The following is a 12,766-nucleotide window of genomic DNA, read 5'->3' as shown; positions in this document are numbered from 1 at the left end:
GACTACACAATTTACTATTCAAAGGGGGAGACTTGACGAAGTGAAAAAGGGTGCTCTGAATTATTACGCTGGAACAATATATAGCTAAGATCGCTTTACTTATGCAGGATCTTAGACCTAGAGAGGAGTCCCACTTCGTGGATGAAGAAAGAGCTCCAAACCATGTATAGATACACCAAGCAAGCCCAGAGCCTTAGAAGTGGTGATGTGGGCTGGGGGTGGTTGGTGTTTATATGCTGCCCACCCACATGCTCACACAGGGTCCCAGGCCATGATGGCAAAGGTGATCGCCCGCTCAGGACAATGTAGATCAGGAACCCCAAAAGAAAGACAGAGGCAGGAGATGTGGCTGAGGCTGTAGCCTCAGCCGTGGCAGGTGACTGCACGCCAGGAGCCGCAGGCAGAGGGCAGGACTTACCCATGCACACCGTGGACAGAATGAGGCTCGTAATGGTACCTTCCTTCCTGGTGTCGCATGTCAATTGGTAGGGGCGCATGGAAGGGTGGCAAGAGATGCTGCGGCACTGCAGAGGGGGAGAGAGAAACAAGACTTCAAAAACTTTTCCCCTCCCTCAAAAAGCTACTTTCAAAGGGCTTTAAAGCTCAATGAATTTCATAGCAAGAGCAGCCAGGACAAGGGGCTCCGTGGTGCCTGCGCGATCACACACCCACGAAGGGGGATGAATAAATAATCAAAGTCCGCCCGAGAATCCTACATCTTCCACATAAAAGATCCCCAACTGCGCTCTTGACAAAGACAAGCAGCTAAGCACTCTTTGAACTCGGGGAGATTACAGGCAGGGCCACGAAACTGGGCTCAGCCCGCAAATCAGGGCTGACAGAGCGACAGGCTCCAACTCCGCCGGGTTCTGCCCACGCCGGCCCCGGCTGCGTGTGGCTCCAGCAGCACCAGGTTACGGCATCCGGATGTTGCCCTGCACGCAGGCTGGAGGTATTTACCTAGAGTCATTTGTGAAGGCGGTCCACAGATGGTGCCGCCAGCCTCACGGAGCCAAAGCCCACCCAGCTGCTGTCCCGTTTTGCTGGCAGGATAAAGTGGACATCTATGTGGATCTGTTAGTTCTCCAGCTCTTAATATTAATTCTTGACCCCTGAACGCTGTCGGGTGCCCCCAGGATCAAAAACGCCAGCACGTGTGTGTCAGTTTCCAGAGCTGAGTCAGCCTCCTGTCTGAACTTGGCCTGCCCTCAACAAATCATCACGATAATTGTAGGGTGCTCTTTATTTATTAAAAAAAAATTCCTGGGTACCCTGGAGGCAAACATAATTATAGGCTTTAGGAAAACACGGATTTTAACAAAGTAGTTATACTGGGAAAAGGGCTAAGAAGTGGGGATTTCTTAGTCGACTCTCCTTCAATCTGAAGGCCACAGGCCAGTGGGAAGCAGGGTTAAGTTTGGATTTCTAATATTTTAAAGAAATGTGGATGGGTTTGTGATAGGTATGTACAGGTCAGCTGACTGCTAGGCTAAGAAATGCAGACAAAGTTTTAGGAGAGACGGGGTTTCATCATGTTGGCCAGGTTGGTCTCGAACTCCTGACCCCAGGTGATCCATATGCCTCGGCCTGCCAAAGTGCTGGGATTATAGGCAAAGAGCGAAACTTCACCTCAAAAAAACAAAAAAGAAACAAACAAACAAAAAATGCAGAAAAATAATGCTACTAACTGTTTCTGTGCAAACAGATTCTGGTACAATACCATAAATATTATGAATTCCATTTTTTTTTTCTTGTAGTAAAGACACCTAAAATTTACCATTTAAACCTTTTCTTATTTTTTTTTTTTTTTTGAGACGGAGTTTCACTGTCTCCCAGGCGGAGTGCGGTGGTGTGATCTCAGCTCACTGCCAGCTCTGCCTCCCGGGTTCACACCATTCTCCTGCCTCAGCCTCCCGAGTAGATAGGACCACAGGCGCCCGCCACTATGCCCAGCTAATTTTTTTGTGTGTAATTATTTTAGTAGAGACGGGGTTTCACCATGTTAGCCAGGATGGTCTCGATCTCCTAAGCTTGTGATCTGCCCACTTTGGCCTCCCAAAGTGCTGGGATTACAGGCGTGAGCCACCACTCCAGGCCCATTTAAACCATTTTTTTACACGTACTGTTGAGTGGCATTAAGCACCTTCACATTGTTGTGCAATCATCACCACCATCCATCTCCACAACTGAAACTTTGCACCCACGAAACACTTACTCCCATTCCTCTCCCCCAGCTCCTGTGCATCCACCATTCTTCCTCCTGCGTCTATGAATTTCCCATGCGAGCTGTGTCATGCAAGAAAGATCATACAGTATTTGTCCTTTTGAGACTGGCTTATTTCACTTCACATAATGTCCTCAAGGTTCATCCATGTTACAGCCTATGCCAGAATCTCCTTCCTTTTTAAGGCTGTATAATAATCTATTGTATTGGATAGACCACTTTTTTTTGTCCATCCACCTGTCAATGGATGCTTGGGTTGAACACAATGGATTCTTAATGGGAAGACATTTTTCTCCTGAAATTTTAACTTTAAATTTTACATGTTCAACTCCATCTTCATAATTTCACAATACTGGCACTTTCCATGGGGACCAGGAAAAACAAAAGCAAATCTCACCGTGATTCAATCAGTTTGCCCAACTCAGACTCAAAGAGGAGTTGGTCGCAGGCATGTAGTCCAAGCCTCTGGCCCAGCTATCACTTCCAGAGCCCCCGAGTGCTGGAAGGACCACCTTTTCTCTGAGGCCCTGGCCCCATACAGGTGAGCTGGGCATGTGGCTGTGACTAAGGCCGCTGTGACAGGACCACTAGGTGCTCCGGAGGCTGGAGACCCTGAGGGTCAGAGCTCGCTCACCTGCTGCATGACTTTTGCAAGTTTCTTTGCCTCTCTGAGTCTCCATTTGTTCATCTGAAAATGGATAACAGTAACTACCTACATGGCTGCTGTGAAGACGTAAAAAACCCACATAGAGGAGGTGCTTCGCCCAGAGCCTGTGCAGATAGGACGCACTCAATAAGTGTCACTGCTGAGGAGGACAAGTGGCACTCATGTTTGGAGCCTCCAAAGTCCATCATCAAACTATGAATTTACTTATGTGAGGCACAGGACAAGTGGCTCATACTGGGTGCAAACCCTAGGGAGGGTGGGGGGCCAAGCACTGCTTACCTACAGACAAAGAGACCACTGGATCCCCAGGGAGTCAGCAGTGAAACAGTGATCGCTTTCCCAAATGTGTAGAAAAGGGCCTTAAAAACATAGCAGGGCAGACCAGATTCCAGTATTTTGCTAACAAAATAAAAACGTGTGTGCGTGTGTGTGTGTGTGTGTGTGTGGTGTGTATTTCTAAATGTTTCCTTGCACATCCAGAAGCCCCCTGATGCAACCAGTGTCACTATGCCCATTAAAGAGATGAGGACATGGAAGCCAAGAATGATTCATGGCCTTGCCCAAAGTCGCAGGACTGAAAAACGACAGTGCCAGGAGGAGAATCCAAGGCTCTGGATGGCTTTTCCCTCCACCCAGCCTAAATGACACTCAGAAGCAGCTCCCAAGCGCCAGGGTGATCCCAGGCCCCCATTGCCCTGCCACGTCCCTACCTTGCTATGTACTTTAGTTAACAAATGCACACGCAGTCCACAGCTCTGCTCTCAGCACTTGGCAAATACCAGCTCCTGGGTTTTCCCAGCGACCCCAGGAAGCTGCATTCAGCCCAGGATTCCTTGGTCTTCACACAGGCCATCCCCCAGCATCCTGGTGTGCCTACCATTTATGGTCTTGCTCGTACAGAGACTGAGCAGAGGGGTCTCCTAATGGATCAGAGAACAGACCACCCCACCCTACTGCCAGCTATGAGCTGACATGCTCTGCTCAGGATTCACGATTCAGGCAATTTCACCCAGGTCTATAAAATCTATGGAACATTGCGAGCTCCAGGGGTTTACCAGGCAAACATGAAGTAGAGGTACCACTGAGGCTGCCCCTCTGCCCCACAAGACCAAGCCGTGGGGGGTGTGTGTGTGTGTGTGTGTAAGTACGTGTGTGGGGTGTGTTTGCATATGTGTGTGGTATGTGTCTAAGTGTAGCGTGTGTGGTGTATGTATATGCGTGTGCTGTGCATGCATGTGTGAGTACATGCAGTTGTGTGTATGTGTGTAGTGTGTGGTGTGTGTCTCTGTTGTAGTATGTGTGTGTCTTTGTGTGTATGTGTATTGCCGTGTGTATGTGCATGTGTGCTGTATGTGTATGTGTGTTGCTGTGTATCTGCATGTGATGTGTGTGTTGCTGTATGTGGATGTTATGTGTAGTATGTGTATGTGTTGCTGTGTATGTGTGTATATGTGTGCTGTGTGTGTTGCTTTGTATCTGCATGCGATGTGTGTGTTGCTGTATGTGGATGTTATGTGTAGTATGTGTATGTATGCATTGCTGTGTATGTGTGCATATGTGTGCTGTGTGTGTTGCTGTGTGCATGTACATGGATGTTATATGTGTATGTGTATTGCTGTGTATACATGCATGTGTATGCTGTATGTTGTATATGTGTATATGTGTGTATGTTGTATATGTTGCTGTGTGTACGTGCATGTTGCTGTGTATATATGCATGTGTGTTGCTGTATGTGCATATGCTGTGTGTGGTGTGTGCTGCTGTGTGTATGTGTACGTATGTGTTGCTGTGTATGTATGTGTGTTGTATGTGTATGTTGCTGTGTGTATGTGTGTGCTATTGTGTGTATGTGTGTGTTGCTGTGTGTGTGCTGTATGTGTATGTGTGCCGCTGTGTGTATGTGCATGTGGTGTGTGTGTATGTTGCTGTGTATACATGTGTATGTGTGTGTGTTTGCTGTATGTGTATGTGTGTATTGCTGTGTGTATGTGCATGTTGTGTGTGTTGGAGGAGGGGCCTGAGGCTTCCAGAAAGCGGCGTGGGGAGGGGTCCCACAGAGTCCTGTTACAGCGGGGGCTGCCCTCTGTTTTCCGGCAGCTCCCTGGGTGGAGGCTGTGGAGGTTACAGGGGAAGCGCTTTCTCTTCCTCTAGGCAGGCAGGGCTGCAGGCGGCACCTCCTACCAGCTCTGCTGCTCTCCAGGAGCCTGGGTCACCTCTGGAATGTGCAGGCTGCACCGTGCACCCCTCCCTCACCCCTAGAGTCCCCAGGAGGGGCCTGGGGACATGTGTTAGTGGGTCCTCCTGTCCTGGCGGTGATGTGTGAGGCTGGCCGGGGCAGAGTGGCAACGTGCCCACCAGAGTTGGTGTTGCGGGGCCTCGTCTCCAGCACCAGAGTTGATGGTGCGGGGCCTCGTCTCCAGCAACATCTACTGCCTTATGGGGCTTTGCCGACAGCACCTTTAGTTTTACCCTTAACCTCGCTCTTATTCTCAGTTTTCAGGAAAGAACATCAAGGCTCAGGGCGGTGTGACTCTACTTCCATATGAGCAATGATCCGTCGGGCAGTAAGTGACTGGTGGTCTCATAGTCTTTTCCCCACACAGCCCAGCCCAGCACCCAGCATGCAGCAGGCCTTCAGTGAGTAGGGCCTCCGGCACTACTATCCCAATACAGTAGCGCGGTGTTTGTCCCAGGATGGACAAGGATATATAAGGTCAGCTAGTCGGGGAAGGTGCAAGGAGTAAGATCAGGGACCTGCCCAGACCCCTCTGCTCACCCTCATACTTCACACTAGCAGTTGTGAAGTATGAATAGCTGTCATCTAGAAATATTCATTCTCTCATTTATTTATGCATGCATGCATCTACCTTGTATCAAGTACTTGCTGTGCAGCAGGCACTGTTCTAGGCCCTGGGAACAGTGTTGTGACAAGGCAGCCCACACCATGGCCCAGTGAGAGGAGACAGGTGGTGGACAAGTCAGCAAATATATTTATAACATAGTGTCACAGGGGGATGAAGCTAAGAAGGAAATCCACCAGGTAGAGGGAACAGAGGAAACATGGATGAGGCGCGGAGGTAAGTCAGCCTCTTTGGAGAAGGAGCTTGGGGCAGAGGGAATAGCAAATTCAAAGGCCAGGTGGCCGGAGAACTCAGTGATTTCAGCAAGAAGGCTAATCTGCACTCACAGAAGGACGGATGGAAGTCAAAAGGCAGGAGAGAAGGTCCTATCATACTGGCCAGGCTGTGGGAAGAACCTTGGGATTTTTTTTTTCTGAGCAATCTGGGAAGCGCCTGGGAGGTCCTGAGCAGGCAGTCACCTGCTCTGATAAAACTTTTCAAAATTTCATACAAGGGGGGTCCACTGCAGTGGGACAGCGGTGCCCATCCGCCAGGAATCCCAGACTGGCCCTGCCACTAGGTGGCCATGGGACTTTGGGGAAATTATGTCCCTTCTCTGGGTCTCACACTCCCTGTACAACAGGGATTAGAGGAGCTGTGAGGTCCCTTCCTACGGCACATTCCTGCTATCTGTAAATGGTTACCCACTTCCCAGGCAAAGGGCCTCGCTTATTCCAGCCCGTGACATCCCAAGGCTTCAGGAGGGACCCCCTGAGCAGGCCCAGACCGGGGCTCTGGGTGCAGGTGTTGGCTCATCTTTGTGGCCCTGTATGTATAATGAATGACCCAGCGGCCCTTCTAACCCACTCGACACACCAAGCCCCAGTCCTAGTCTTCTGAGCCCAGTTGTAGTAGGATGGCACCCCAACACCTCCCTACACACACAGGCACACACGTGCACACACGGTCTCTCCAGACCAACTTTTCATCCCAAGTAACCTGAGGGATAAAGGTTGATCCTGACTCATTGGTGGTCTCTTTCAGACCAGCACAGATTATCCCACAGCCCCCGATGGAAACATTCAGAAGTGAATGCTCTGCTCAGAGCCCCCTGGCCAGGCTGAGGAGAGAAAAATTCTGCTTTCCAACTCTGGCAAGAAACCACTACATCCAGAGGCTGCAGAAGCCCACGAGGAGCATGAAGATGTGTGGGAAGAATAGGCACTGCCTTGAGTGACATCCTGAGCCAGGCCCTTGCACACACGGCTTTCATTGTTGGCTTTTATGGTGTTTTTTTTTTTTTTTTCAAGTAAAAGAAGAAATCCAAAATTAATCATGTCCTTCCGGCAGAGGGACAGACACACCATCCCCCCCGAAACATACATACCCCATATGCCATTTCAAAGAAATGACTCTCTTTTTAAGTTTCTGAGGAAGAAACTCTAAGATGGGAATTTTCAATGGATCACCACTCCACTCTGGGAAAAAAAAATGGACATTTGTTTTTGATGCTACACAGAAAGCCCAACAGCCTGAGAAGCTGAGGGTGGCAGAGTGACGGCTTTTTCTTTAAAATCCTGGAACTTTTCTATGCTGCAGTTTCAACACCAAATGCTTCTTGCTGGCGGTCCCAGGGTGAGGGGACATTGGTGTGGGCAGTGTCCTGGGTGTAATGGTCTTCTTGTGTCAGTGAGGAGGACAGTGATGGGGCAAGGACAGCCCTTCCCCGGAAAGCCTGGCTCAAGTGAATGCCCCATTATAAATGATCCTGTGGATTCTCGGGGGAGAGAAGGAGGTAGGGGTCTGCAGAGTTCAGACAAAGAATCGGGAAAACTGGGTCATGGAAACATGACCGGGCGGCCTCCGTCAGCAGCCAGAGGAATTCTCCTCGGATGAAGTCATGTGTTGCCACAGCGCAGAGGCACTGGCCCATGGCTGGGCTCCCGGAGAGGCCCGAGGGGCTGTTCCATGGCAGAGAGGCCAGGGAGGTGACAGCATCCACCTCCCAGGAGACACTGGCTGTGCCGGGGATGCCCTAGCCCTCTGGGTTGTCCGGTGATAGAGATTAGCACTGTCTGCAGTTACCACGGTCTCTTCCATCAAGACAGCGGGAGGGAATTAGCTTGGAAGCATGTGGTCGCTGTGCACCAGGCCGGCCTGGACCAGAGATGAAACGAGTTTCAGAGAGAAACCGAGTTGCCCCGGCACTGATGGAGGGAAGGTGAGGCCCAACCTTGCACGATACAGGTCTGCATTACGACGAGGCAGCACAAACACATCTCAGTGTAGCCTGCAGGCCCGGGAAGGAAGGCAATGCACGGCTGGGGCCTGGATCCCCATCCTTCTTGGGCAGTTGGCCCACACTCCAGGGTCACCACGTAAAAGGCCAGTGCGGTAGCTGCATCCATGACCAGAAATCAAGGAAGGGCGCATGAGGCCTTTGGTTTCGAATGCCAGGGCCCTCAGCCCCTTGACTGTTGCCAGGATGGGGAAGCCCGTGACGCTGAGTGTTGCTGTGGAGGGTTCCAGAGATTGGCTCCCACGCTGCGGGTGTGAATCCCAGGGGACAGTGCTGGAGCCACGTGGAGAGAGACTCCTTTGGAGCAGCCATGCTGCACCCACTGGGCGGGCCCCGTGTCAGGGCCATAGGTCCCCATGCCCTGTCCACCTGCCACACTCAGGTGGCCTCTGGGATGCCCACACACACCTTCACAGCCTTCAGTCCAGGAGGCCTTTGATCTGTGCGGGACCCTGGCCAGCACTCGCACACAAAGCACTCTTGGGGTGCCTGCTCTGCATCGGGCACTCTTACGTGAGGACTCCAATCAGCTGAAGCGGAGGCATTCTTACCCCGCATGGCTCTGGGATGACTGCGGAAGGACTTTTTGACATCCAATTTTGTTCTCACTATGGGGGACTTTGGGATTCTCCAGTTAATGACTAATTTATCATGTTCCTTTAATTTAGAATTCCTTGCATATTAAACAATATCCAGCACAGTGTTATTTTCTTAGAAGCAAACAGAACTTGGGAGTCATGGGAATGAATTCACACTGAAGAGTAGATGGCTTACTGGTTGCTTTTCTCCTGATAGAAGGACCTTGGCACAAAATACACCAATATCTTTGGCAAAAGAAGGCGCTAGTGTACAGGAAAGAAAAAAGCAGTAGAGGGGCAAGCTGAAAGTCAAGGTAACCTTTACAGTCAGAGTGAAGTCCAGCTTGCCCCAGCATCACACATCAGCCAAAGGACAGGACCACAGGACATCACCTATCCCTCTTGTCTAAGGAGCTTGGAATAGCAGCAGAACACACCTGACTCACGAGTCCAGACAGACCTGAGTGTGAACCACAGTTCTGTCAATCGCTAGGAAGTAATAAGCGTTCCAAGTTTCAGTTTCATCATCTGTAAAACAGGAATGACATCAACCCAACTGCCGCAAAGAATATTCATGGTGGGCCGGGCGCAGAGGCTCACGCCTGTAATCCCAGCACTTTGGGAGGCCGGGGTGGGTGGATCACCTGAGGTCAGGAGTTTGAGACCATCCTGGCCAACATGGCAAAATCCCATCTCTACTAAAAACACAAAAATTAGCCGGGTGTGGTGGTGCACTGCTGTAATCCCAGCTACTGGAGAGGCTGAGGCAGGAGACTAACTTGAACCTGGGAGGCGGAGGTTTCAGCGAGTTGAGATTGCACCAATGCACTCCAGCCTGGGAGACAGAGGTTCCGTATGAAAAAAAAAAAAAAAAAGAATATTTACGGTGTCCATAGAGTAGAAACCTAATAAGTGATAATGCCCTTCCCCATCTCTGAGCAGATGTGACAAGGGTCCCAGTGCCATGGTAATGAAGGGAACTTTTCCTCCATTCCCAGTATAAGGGACATTGAGACGTATCAGACAGAAACTCAAATATGGCATCCACCGATGCCCCCTCCTTCAGTCATCCAGGTCTGATCTAGGGATATGACGTAGTTCAGACACACTGCCCCACTAATATGGCCTTGGCATACACAGGCTTTGGGCTCCACCCAGCCCGGCTCTGCAGCGGTCTCTGGAATCCACGGTGGAGCTGCTCACCACCCACGGCAGAGTTCTCCATGCACAGATGTGCACTCTGCGCAAACTCACTGCTTGACAGAGTGAAGATGCAGCAACTGACGGAAGCCATGGCTTTGCAGGAAAGATCTTCTATAAATTAATCCCTGCTGGCTGCCCATCCCTATTCCCAGATGACCAGTCCCCAGGAGGCTTAGGCTGGCTACTCCAAGCTCCCGTGTTTCCCACCACCCCTAGTGTCTGTGTCCATGCTGCCCGGAGGAAATAAGCAGCGGAGGGAACTTGCAAGGTGGTCGGGGAGTTCAGGTAAACACTGTTGTGAATTCTGTTTAAAAGGAGGGCTCCCACTCTTCTTGTCTGCATTCAGCCACATATTCCATGGCTGTAGCAATAACTCCCCTCTTGGGAAATTCAGCAGCAGGAGAAGCCCAAGGCAGAAGGGATGTAACCAGGTCCCAGGCTGCAACATCTCAAGAAGGCTCCTCCTGTGTGCTGCAAGGCAGCGGTGCAGAGGATGGGATCTCCTCCACAATTCAATTATTTTACACCAAACCCAGTACTACTCCCCTCCAGGAAAGGGGGCACATGGATGGCCTGGACAAAACTGCAAGAAGGGCAAAGCTTGGTAGGGCACTGCATCTTCAGGTTGCTTCTGGGCTGTGCCATGAAGCGTCTGCACAGGCTCAGGAGAACAGAGTGGGGGCTGAATGCACACAGGTGCCATCTCGGGGCCCTGGGTCAGGTCTGAGTTGTCAAACAAGAACAGATGCACCACTGGCTACATTGTCGTCAATGACTCTCCATTCTCAACAGAGAGAAAGAAAGTGAGAGTGATCGCTACTTTCCATTCCACACATGATGTACAATTCGGTCAATTAAACCATTTAATCCTATATGAAACAGGAATGTGAAGACTCCTTATGAAACGAAAAACGTTAATCTCATGGGTAAGGATGGCGATCGGCACCATCGTTCTGGGGATGAACCCCAGAGGGCCAGCGCCCCACCCCACCCGATGATGCTGGATGTCAGCTTGCTGTTTGTGTGGTGAAGGTCTCTTCTGGCCATATATTCTGGGCTTGTCACAAATCCCATGGAGCAAGACTCTGCTCTCTCCTATTTCTGCGGAGATCCCAGGCCCAATTCCCAGGGAAGTCGAACCTAAAGGCTTCCCAGAAGATACCAGAAATGACGACACGAGCTTCAAAGAAAAGGCTGGATGCTCCCTCCTTCAGCCATCCAGGTCTGATCTAGGGATACGACGTAGTTCAGACACATCACCCCACTAATATGGCCTTGACATACACAGGCTTTGGGCCCCACCAAGCCCGGCTCCGCAGCTGTCTCTGGAAGCCACGGCGGAGCTGCTCACCACCCACGGCAGGGTTCTCCATCCACAGCTGGAAGTCACAACCACACACCCTGCTGCAGCTCAAGGCTTCCCCTACTCGCTCAAGGTAAGAGGACGCTGCTCATGTGCTCTGGAGGCCACAGAGAACAAGAGGCACAATTCCCGCCCACAGGGAGTGCCCGAGGGGTGCGGCTGTGTAAGCCACTGCCACAGCTGGAGAGCCTGACCCTGTGGGATTCAGCGAGGCCCCCGCAGCACAAACTGCCCGAGTGGCCTCGAAGTCAAGAAAATATTTCCATGAGGTCTGGAGCAGCCAGGAAGGCTCCCTGGAAGAGGCCAGATCTGGCAGAGCCAGAAGGAAGGGGGAGGATGGCAGGCTCTTCAGGCTCGGGGCAGTGCGGACAGTGAGCCCAGGATGCCCAGTTGTGCCCTGACACTGAACCGAGTGAAGTGTAAGCCCCGGTGCAAAGCACGTGGTCTCTCCTATACATGCAGGATCAGGAACATCTCTTGCTGGTGTCCTCGAGAGGGACACATGATGTAATACACATAATAAGGGGAACATGATGAAGCGCCCACTAAGCCCTGATACCGGGGCTTCTCAGGCTGTTGCTGGGCCCTGTCCCCGGAGTTCCTGCCTCAGGGAGCCTGGGCATGTCTAACAGGTTCCCAGTGATGCGGATCCTGCTGCTCCAGGGACCACCCTGGGTGACTCACAGGCTCTTTGGCATTTCCACACTTGCTGTGGCTCTGTAGTTCCCAGTTGCTCAGTAAGGAAGGGGAAATCACTTCTCATGTCCGTGCTCCTACTGGGCATTGTACTAGCTGGAGAAACTCGACACAGAAGATCAGAGAGGCAGGAGTGGGGGTGACATTTGAATCCTGGTGACCATTTACCAGGGCTTCTGAGCAGCAGGTGCAAGGGATCTGGGTGTCTCTGGGAATGTAGGTTTGGAAGGCATCCAGGGGTCTGTGCTTTTCGATGGTACATGAATGAAAGTGCACACCAGGGCTGGGAGAGGCTGCCAGGAACCTTCTCCCCTTGCTAGGGAGCTTTGGTCTGTTCTGAGATCCTGACACTTTCAAAGGCCAGCTCTTCAGCCACGTGAGCCCAGATGACCAGGTGTTTGCAAATGAGGACAAAGTCACTCGCCAAAGCATCAGAGGCAGAAAGCACCAAAAGAGTACGAATCATGGAAAGCCTCCTTCCGCAGGGCCTTATGCAAATGGCGCCATGATTTTCAATAATAAGCCACAGGACAGGAGACTTCCAGAGGCCCTCCTGATGCCCAGCCACACCCCACAGGAAGCATTCAATAAGAATAATATCCTGAATGGCCACTCCACAGCGTGCAACTAAAAAGTGCTTCTGTCTTACTTGGGGGAAAAAAGTTGGAGGAGGAATTAAAATCAGACAGGAAATTCCAACACCACGAGCTGGCTGGTGTCCGGCTGGCTGAGGCCCAGGCCACTCACGCAATCAGGTCTGCCCTGCAGGCACAGCCCAGCAGGACCTGTGGCCTCTGCTGGGTCCGCCCACGCACACTGCCCACCCCAGGCTGAGGTGTTACTTGACAAATTAGCTGCTGAAAGAGAGAGTGCGCTGGGCTGGGGCCCGCACAGCC

The 12,766-nt window shown here is 51.3% G+C and overlaps 1 protein-coding gene across 1 annotated transcript in view; it reads right to left on the bottom strand.

The window, feature by feature from the left end:
* GLI2 (GLI family zinc finger 2) overlaps positions 1-12,766 on the bottom strand; it is a 201,496-nt gene that overhangs the window by 64,653 nt on the left and 124,077 nt on the right. The window contains exon 3 of the mRNA XM_011941641.1: positions 419-524. Coding sequence (XP_011797031.1) covers positions 419-524 — 106 coding nt within the window. The remainder of the gene's footprint in view (positions 1-418; positions 525-12,766) is intronic.

Source organism: Colobus angolensis, unplaced genomic scaffold (genome assembly GCF_000951035.1).
Source record: "Colobus angolensis palliatus isolate OR3802 unplaced genomic scaffold, Cang.pa_1.0 Scaffold20, whole genome shotgun sequence".
Classification (NCBI taxonomy): Eukaryota; Metazoa; Chordata; class Mammalia; order Primates; family Cercopithecidae; genus Colobus; species Colobus angolensis.
The sequence above is the reverse complement of the archived record's forward strand: the minus strand, read 5'-3'. Positions and strand labels throughout refer to the sequence as shown.